The following is an 8,851-nucleotide window of genomic DNA, read 5'->3' as shown; positions in this document are numbered from 1 at the left end:
CTGCTCCAGGGGAGCCATGCGGCCCGGAGCCGTAGGTAACATAGTTGTCGAACGGCTCTGTGGTGTAGTCGTCGCTATCATCGGACATGGCGCGAGGGTAGGAGAGTTGACGTCCGTCAGAGACATGCTGAGTGCCGCCGTTTGTGACGGCGATAGGAGCAGTAAGAGAAGCTGCACCGCCGACAGTGGTTGTAGGGGCGCGGCCGTCTTCGGATAGGACATCGCCGACGCCTGCTTGTGCGCCTCCGTGGATGACCTGGCGGTTATGCTGGTAGAACTGGCTTCGACCGCTCTCAGTCTGGCGGGGAGGCTGCGGTGCTTCAGGGACAACGGGGGGGTTTCCTGATTCAATAAAGGGGTCTGCGTCGTGGCCATCGTCATCATACCCAGTTGACTCGGTCGTCTCCAGTAAGGGGCGTTGGTGAGACTGGCCACCCATTGAAGTCGCGCTGGGCCCGCCTGGATAAGGGCCCTCTCGAGTTGGGGGACGGTTGGCGGTGCTGGTGTGTCTGCTGGGGACGGACTGTAGCATCGGTACGACCTGGACGCCGCCAACGATCGTGGGCTCGCCATTCCTGAGCGAGATGGTGCGGTCTCGCTCTTCCTGCTCTCTGCGGCCGAGCTCTTCCCAGGCTCGCCGGGCCTCGTCTCGGGAGATCTGCAGTTCGCGCCGGACTTCCCTGGCCAGCTCCTGGGCCTTGGCCTTGTCGCTCTCGGCCTGCTTGAGGGCGGCCACAGCGTCGGCGCGGGCCTGGCGCTCAGAGCTGAGCATACGCTCGAGCTCTGCGCGCACCTCTTGGGCCCTTTCCTGTTCGGCCCGGGTGTCGAAGAACCAGCGCTGGAACTTGCGTTCAGATGAGGCCCGGAGACGCTGCAGCTCGACGACTGCGTGGAACAGGTTGGCACCGGCAGCAGAAAGGTCGGTAACCTGTCGAGACATTTGCTGGCTGAGTGGATCCTTGCTGAGTTCCTCGTTGTTCTGCTCCAGACGACGGATCCAGTAGCTTGTCAGGCCCTCCCAGTGCGAGGAGAGCATCTCCCAGCGTTCAAAGGCGTGAGGGAATGCAGCTTTACCCCTAGATGGTTGTTGTTGTTGTTGCTGCTGCTGCTGCTGTGGTTGGTGTTGATGCTCCTGTTGGCCACCTGGTGCAGATTGACTGGCCTGTGGTTTGGATGAGCTGTCTGGTAGCTGTTGTTGTTGTTGTTGTTGCTGTGAACCACCGGCCATTTTGGCCGCCTGGGAGATGTTCGGCCGCTGTCTGGCGGGCTTCTGCGGGTCGTCTGCAACGATCCGGACGGTATCTTGCCTGCCACTCTGCCTTTGGCCAGGATCCTGGGAGACCGTGATGTTTGGGACCGAGTGATGTACCTGAGTCTGAGACTGAGCCTGAGCTTGAGCCTGAGCTTGAGCTTGGAGTTGCAGCTGTGCCTGCTTCTGTAGCTGCTCTTCTCTCAGCTTGGCCTCCTGCTCGGCTTTGAGCTGGGCCCGTTCACGCTCCCGCCGCCGTCTCATGATATCGGTTGGGGTGCGGACACCGCTGGGAGCATGGGTGGCACCCGTAGTGCTAGGTGCAGGTACAGACATAGGCTGCTGCCCGGGCCCCATCCCGTTCCTACCGGCGGCAACGGCTACACCGTTGTGGTGATGCTGGCTGCTGCGGCCGTTGGCAACATCTGCTGGAGCGGTCTCGAAGAGCTCCGACATGGACGCGTTAAGCTCAGCCGGGTCTGCAGTGAAAGGATAAGGGGTGCGGATGGCCTCTTCAAGCACCCAGAGGATGGCCGAAGTGGTGCTGGGGGAGACCCTGATGCTCTGCGCCGGCCAGTACGAGGACGCAGTGCCCTGACGAGTGCTACCCTGACGAGCTCCCTGCCGCGAGGCCTGCTGTAGGCCCTCCTGCTGGGTATCCCCGAGCCTCTGCTCTATAGAGTCAAGGGTGAGCTGCCGGCGTGGTGTCGGTCTCTGCTGTGCTTGCTGTGTTTGCTGTTGATGTCTCTGGGTGTGAGGGTGTTTCTGGTCGGGAGAAGGACTCTGGCCGGCGGTTTTGAGCAGGGCAGCTCGTCTCTGGTGGCGTCGCTGGCGCTGCCTTGATGGCCGGGCAGAGGTAGATATCGTAGACTGGTCGTGGCGGTCGTTGGTCTCGTCAAGGCGGGTGGAAGCAGAGGGCGACACGGCGGGAAACACGGGCTGCAGCGCGGACGTCAACGTGAAAGCCGGCGAGTCGGGCTGCGTCTCGGGCAGGGAAGAAGATCAATTGGTCTCTGCTCCGGCTTCGTGGCTTTCTGTCTCTCGTCTCCTCCGGTGCTGTGGGAGTGGAGGATGTAGATGCTGCTGCTGCTGCTGCTGCTGCTGCTGGCTGGAGGAGATGCTGGAGGTCAACGCCAGCAGCAACAAGGTCGCGATGTCGAACAGAGAAAAGAAAAGGTCGACAGAAGACAGGCAAGAAAAGAAGAAGAAGCAGAAAGAGAATCAAGAGACGGTCGAAGCTGGTTTGTCTCCTGCGGCTTGCTGGCGCTGCGTCTGGCGGTGGCTGGTCAAATCGCAGCCGGCAGACGCACAGAAGGGAAAAAGGATGGCTGGTCAGCAAATCGCCAGACATTGAACAGCGCAATATCGAACTAATAAAGACATCAAATAGCGAGCCAGCAGGCCGAGACGGGGAGCAGCCCTTTTTTCGACTTCCTCTATTCTATTATTTATTGGTTTTTTCTTCTTCTCGTCCTTGTCCTGTCCTGTTTTTACATGGCAGAGTGCGCTCGCATCGGCGGCACACCACAGCTAACTAGACGAGATTAGTTACCAACAGTCGCTCGCAAAGTGCTGGCAGTGCGTATGGATCAAATAAAGAGCCGTCGGGCGGGCCCAGGGTCGACTCGCATGCCTCGATGCGCTGGCACGTCTGGTCTGGTCTGGGGAGGGGGGCTGGGAGGCTCGAGATGGCTGACGCAGGGCAAAGGACGAGGCAAATAGAAGGCCGTCTGCGTCTAAATACATGCGAGTCTGGGAGTAAAAAGAGGCCTCATGCGCCACTGTGGGCCAGCAGTCGTGTTCTCCTATAGATGAACGGTGATGGCCAGAGGTCAGTCCTGCTGCGTGTAGAGGACGGAGGGAGACAGGCCTCAAATCGCCCACCCCATCGGCGCATCATTCGGTTGGCTGCAGAGAGAGAGGGAGAGGCGAGGAGTCCTGTCGTCGTTGATCTGGGTTCTGGGCCGAGGGGAGACGTAGGACAGCAGGCTCTGCTTGCTGTAAATCCTCCTGCAGGTTCTCCCATATAAGGATTGTTATATCACCCACCACCGCACCGAGTACCGGCAGCAGCACATGCCAGATGTGTACATCTAGTCCACGGCGTCTGCTCCCCTTCAGCGTAGCTCAGCGAGCAATATCCGGACCCTATCTTCCCACCGTGTAACGGCCGTGTCCCCAGCTCGTTCCCAGTCGGCTATAGGGATCACCGTGGTCTTCACCCTCATCCTCACCCCTTTCCGCTTCCTTTACCGTCGTCCCTTGCTGCTCCAGACTAAAGACCCTTTCCAGGACCAGCTCCTTCTTTGCCGTTTCGAAGAGCGCCGTCACCCTGGCCCGGCTGTCCTTTGGGACGCCCTCCTTATCCTTTGCTTCTAGCGCCTTCACCAGGCCTTCTAGCACACCCAGCACAACGCCCGCTCGGATTCCCAGCTCTGCTCCAACGGGATAGCCTTTGTCGAACCCCCGCTGGACATGCTCGCCCTTGGCTGCCGCCACCCCGTCGCGGTACCCGGCTGTGACATGCTGTCGACGCAGCGAGGGTAGATCCGATGGCTCAGCGAGAGACGGCACTGTCTCCTCACCAGCCCTTCTACCACCACCAAGCATGTCTCCATCGTCCTCTGTAGCTGATGCTGCCGTCGTTCCTGCTGCTGCCCGTGGCGGAGACGAGCCGAAGACGTCGTCCAGCTGGTTCGAGGCCATGTCCGTCAGCCTGCCCGCTTCTTCGCCGGGAGAGCTCATCGACGTCGACGGCGACAGCGGCGAGGACAGAGGCTGATCGTCCGCTGAACCTGCAGTGTCAACCGAGCTCGCCGTCATCGTCTCTTCTTCTTCTCTTCCTCTTTTTCCGTTTCTTCTCTTCCTTTTTGTCTTGTATACGGAGTATATTTTTTTAATAATCCATCTTTATATCCATCAAACGAGGATAACGAGAGATAACCTGCTGACTAAGCTGAAAGTTTGACTTGAGTTTGAGATTTAGGGCTGTTCTATTGGCCAATGCTAACATATTATAACGTGACATGAATAAACTGTGTACAGATCTGCTGATTCATCAGATTCGTCCCTTTACTACTGAGGGTTAGCTATCTTTGCACTGGCTGTCCTGCTTCTCAACCGTCTGCTCACTGTCTACTGTCTGCTTTCCCTCTCGCCAGGCCATATACATCACAAATGCAGTCCATATTGCCATGGCTATCGAACAGGCTATCATGGCATACATGCCGGACTGCGTCTGGTTAGTTCGAAAATATCCAGGGGAAGAATTAGCAGGAATGTTAAGACGTACTCTGAAATAAGGAGCATCACTGGCTGGATAGAAGACAATGCTCCACCAGGCGTTGATGACGTTACTGCCCATGTTCATGCCTGCAATTACAACGCTGCGCCAGGCATCGTCTTTGTACCGCATCACGTCGTTGGCCCAGGCAAAGAAGGTGGCCTGGCATGCATAGACCGAGCCAGCCCAGTAGTACGCTGCGAAGATGGTGGCTGTCGATGAGCCGGGCGCCAGGATCATGGCAGAGGTAACTACACCAGTGATGCCGATCCAGTAGCCCACAAGATAGCGTTTCCCGCCGAGAAAGTCTGTGAGTGTCGCCCAGATGAGGGTCGAGACGATGCCAACGGCAGGGATGCCGGATGGGTAGTTGTTGTTCTGCGCGACGGTGTACTTGATGGTCGGATGGGATTTCATGTACAGGGCCAGAAGAGAGTTCGTTGAGAAGGACTCGGTCTCTCCTGCAATTACCCAGAGAATCACAAATCCGTACAGATGCCAGGTTGAGAAAACCCGCTTGGCAAGGGCAAAGTTGATCTTCGTGTGCTCAGCGTCATCACTCGGCGACGGCAGCCTGGCTACGGCCAGTTCCTTGTCTGCAGCAGTGAGGTAAGGGGCACGAGTCGTCCTGGGGGTATCCGGGAAGAGAAAAAACCCATACATAGCAATTGGAACGGTGATAAGCCCATCAATCTATTGACCATCACTCTTTAGTATTTGGCCAAGGTGAATATCAGAAGTCCGGACAGGTGCAACGTACTATGAAGAGCCATCTCCAGCCTGGCAAACCACCCTTCATATGCAAGGATGAATTGATACCAGTCTGGATGAAGCCGCCGAACATCGTTCCAGCCAGGCCAGATGCAGTGAAGATACCTGACCGCTTCCCCAGCTCTCGTTCTGTATACCAAGAGCCCAGAATATAGTGCGTTCCTACAAAAGTAGAGGACTCGGCCAAGCCGAGGAAGAAACGGATGACCATGATTCCCTGCGGATTGTGAACACCAGCAGTAGCCATGGTGAGCCCACCCCATATCACCATCATGCCCGGTAGGAAGTACCGTGGCTTAAAACGGTAAAGAGCCAGATTAGATGGTACCTGACCGAGCACATATCTAATCAGGAGTATATCAACCATTAGTTCACTTGTCCACACACAATCATTGGCAAACCGTACCCAACAGTAAAGATGGTATTGATAAGATTGAATTGTTTCCCATGGAAGTCTAGGTCTTCTTTCATTCCAGAGACGTAGGCATTCGCCAGGTTACTTCGGTCCAACTATTCGTCGGTTAGACCTTGCTTGCTCCTGGGTGGACAACCAGGAAAACACTTACATAGTTTGCAAAGTACATCAGACAGCAAAAGCTGAGGATGAAGAAGTCTAGTTTGCGCAAGAGACGGGCCTCCCCTGGCCTGCCCTCGGGCCCGCGTAGATAATCAATAAACCTGTTACCCATTCTGGCAGCCTGCAGTGGACGATTTCAACTAAATGGGGTGACGATGACAGCCAGAGCTGTGACTCTTTATAAGTATCCCTGTCCAGGCTAGATGCCGCAGTGTCTGGGGTAAACCTCGTATAGTTAGGGCCGGCCAACTACTTGTTTGCAGTCCTCGGCAGTATGGTCAAGCTACCGGCTTGCTGGGAGGCCCTGATACTGTATTCTCCTCTCCGTTAGCCGAGGACGAACTAGTTAGCACCGCAAACGGCCGCTAATCGCTGGTGAGGAGTAGATGTTGCGCGGACGGCTTGGTCTGTCATGTAAACCATCGGCCCGACAGCTATAGAGCAATGCCCACGGTGCTATCCACCCATGACTGCGCCAGCATCACCCAGTAGGAGAGATCTCGTCGTCCGCTCCTCCTGTTTGTCTAATATTAATGCTTCCTTCAGGGCTGAGCTGGAGGTAGTTAAGTTAAGGTTTGCTGACAAACCAGGTAATTACCTAATCAACTAACTATTAGTTAATTTGAGTCACATGAGTGAATTACTAAGCTAGGTTCCATCCATAAGACCCAACTACTTCAACGTCTACAGTGTTATTCTTCCAAGGCCATCCTCAGCACTCGGACTATGAACGATGTCTCTTTCTTCGATAGATCGATGCCTTGACTAGTTAGATAGCTAATTAACTAGTCAGTTTGCTCATTCACTAGAGAATCACCTTTTTCACTGATCCACTGCTCAGCACCGAAATGGCCACAACAAATTGGACCGGGAGCTGCGAGAACCCCTGCGTCGGGAGTTTGTTGCACGTCTTATCAGCAAGCTAAGAAGGAATGATATTCCTTGTTTCCCATCTTCCAGCTCTATTTTGGGCGCTACTATGGTATCAAACCGCTGGACAAAAAAGGAAAATCCCTAATCGGCTGCAGAGAGAGTCGTTATAAACTTATGGCCGGAGTCAAAAGCATAAATTCCGGTTCAGGCACCGCTTCAGCTGGGTTGGCTACAGGCACGGCAAGGCGGATTCCGAAACATCGAATATACGATTATATGACTGCCAAACAAACGTCCGAATTCCTTCAGGGCATGTCGTTACTCTACACACTGAGGATGCAGTAAACTGCCCCTTGCCGAATATTGAACTATTTCGCTTACAATGGTTGATGCATGGCATCTCGTCACTTGAAGCTGCAGTAGCAGATTATTTTCTCGATGATGACTTCGATAACTCTGATGAGTATGATGATTTCGTTTAAGAATCCTTAGAAGCGGAGTATGACTCTGAGGTGGGTCAGTTTCTCTAGAGGAGTTCGCTGATGCCCTCCGAGCCAAGCTTGCAGTGGCCCACCACGATCCTCTGTTTGATTCAATTTAGCCAGAGACATCCCTACTCATTTTCTATTAGCAACCCTACCTAGGGTCTTGGTACCCATCTTATCTAACCTGACCTATCTACCTTAGTTACCTTTAATAGAGGAGGGTCTGTACCACAAAGAGATCTGTATCCTTGGAACGGGTATTATGTACTGAAAATCGGTTAAAGCTATATAGTGTAGAATCTATATTCAGAAGCAATAATGTTCCTCTTGCGAAATATCTCGCTCTTCCCCCCGTCTATAAGTACCAGGCGCCCATCAGAATCAAGTTTGTTGGCAGGTATAGTTAAGCGTAGGTACTCGGTTGATACTGGAGGCACGTTTCTTACCCAGGAGGGCATAAGCAAGGGGTTGTAAGGTGGGTAAGGGTCACTACCGGTCTGGCGATGTATATGGTTTCCATTCCTCCTCATACCAAGACTTAACCGCCAGTTTAATGCCAATACTAATGCCTCTGCAATACAGGCAAGGATAGCATAGCGAAGAGGGTCAGGGTCAGCTGGGTCTGGTATATATTGAGGCTCCCAGGAAGTCCGGTTTTGATACCAAAAGTATTCCGTTTCATAGCCAATAACAACGAAGAACTCTTCACCCGCCATTACAGCCTCATAGAGACGGTATAAAGAGCGGAGGGGGGTATCTCGAGAGCGCCAGATAGGAATATCTTGTAGGTTTTTAATATCCCCCTCTATACGTCTCTTCCAGCAAAGTGATGGGTCTGTAATAAGGGTACTTGGGGAGAGAGGTTCTGGAACAGGGAATGACCAAGTTAGGGAGGTTGTAGGCAGGCAAAGACGAAGCAGTGAGAGAAAAGGCCGCTTGTTGTGATGGCTAAGACGGGTAATACTGCCGCGGAGACGGAGTGGTGAGGTGAGGCGTAGCAGCCTGTATTTCATCCGCAGCCACCAGGTCACCTTTTTCCGGGCCCGTGCGTTAGCAGGGCGTGCTTCGGCCATATCACACTGGCTGTGGCCTTTTTGTTAGTCTAAAATACAGTGTTGCCTGGGTTGATCTTTCCTACCTGCTACTCAGTAGAGGTCTGTAGATTATCGCTCGACTATCAACGTTTGGTGTACTCGCTGTCTGGCTGTCTGGCTAGCCAGTGAGCACTTCTTAGTCTTTGGTATCCTGTCTTGCTGGCTGTCGGACCCCCATTCTCTCCATAGGGACGAGGTTGGATGCTTCGCTGTCGGTCCTCATCGTCGGTGGAAGACAAGCAAGTGCCTTTTGAGCTTTTTTGGCCTTGACCGAGAATCGACATGCGGGCCCGGAGCCTCCACCGACGGCCAGACGTTTCTCCGCTCCGACCAGCCCGCGGCAGGTGAGGTGAGGTTCCTGCTTACTAACCGACCTAACGACTCTTAGCTCATCCTTCGCGAAATCCCCTGAAAAGGCGCTGTCCTTCTGCTCTTCCGCTTCTTCTTCCCTCGAGCAAGCGTTTTTTTCTTCTCTGTTGTGCCCGAGGGACGAGATGCGATAGAGCGGTCGGGCTCTGC

At 54.3% G+C, this 8,851-nt stretch overlaps 4 protein-coding genes across 4 annotated transcripts in view; all 4 read right to left on the bottom strand.

Moving 5' to 3' along the window:
• TERG_02691 (uncharacterized protein) overlaps window positions 1-2,188 on the bottom strand; it is a gene marked incomplete at both ends in the record, with an annotated part of 2,553 nt that extends 365 nt beyond the window's left edge. Inside the window, one exon of the mRNA XM_003237935.2 lies at window positions 2-2,188. Within this exon, the coding sequence (XP_003237983.2) occupies window positions 2-2,188 (2,187 nt within the window). The remainder of the gene's footprint in view (window position 1) is intronic.
• A 1,209-nt stretch (window positions 2,189-3,397) lies between these two features.
• TERG_02690 (uncharacterized protein) lies at window positions 3,398-4,072 on the bottom strand (the record flags this gene model as incomplete). The annotated part of the gene is made up of 1 exon (XM_003237934.2): window positions 3,398-4,072. One exon carries the CDS (start codon window positions 4,070-4,072, stop codon window positions 3,398-3,400), a length of 675 nt encoding a protein of 224 aa, XP_003237982.1.
• Window positions 4,073-4,334: 262 nt separating this feature from the next.
• On the bottom strand, window positions 4,335-5,992 carry TERG_02689 (uncharacterized protein; the record flags this gene model as incomplete). Its single annotated transcript, XM_047747949.1, has 4 exons — window positions 4,335-5,225; window positions 5,293-5,647; window positions 5,710-5,813; window positions 5,870-5,992. 4 exons carry the CDS (start codon window positions 5,990-5,992, stop codon window positions 4,335-4,337), a joined length of 1,473 nt encoding a protein of 490 aa, XP_047603919.1.
• Window positions 5,993-7,522: 1,530 nt separating this feature from the next.
• TERG_02688 (uncharacterized protein) lies at window positions 7,523-8,311 on the bottom strand (the record flags this gene model as incomplete). The annotated part of the gene is made up of 1 exon (XM_003237932.2): window positions 7,523-8,311. The coding sequence occupies one exon, from the start codon at window positions 8,309-8,311 to the stop codon at window positions 7,523-7,525; it is 789 nt and encodes a 262-aa protein (XP_003237980.1).
• Between the last annotated feature and the right edge of the window lie 540 nt (window positions 8,312-8,851).

This window comes from Trichophyton rubrum, assembly GCF_000151425.1.
Source record: "Trichophyton rubrum CBS 118892 genomic scaffold supercont2.2, whole genome shotgun sequence".
NCBI classification, from domain to species: domain Eukaryota; kingdom Fungi; phylum Ascomycota; class Eurotiomycetes; order Onygenales; family Arthrodermataceae; genus Trichophyton; species Trichophyton rubrum.
The sequence above is the reverse complement of the archived record's forward strand: the minus strand, read 5'-3'. Positions and strand labels throughout refer to the sequence as shown.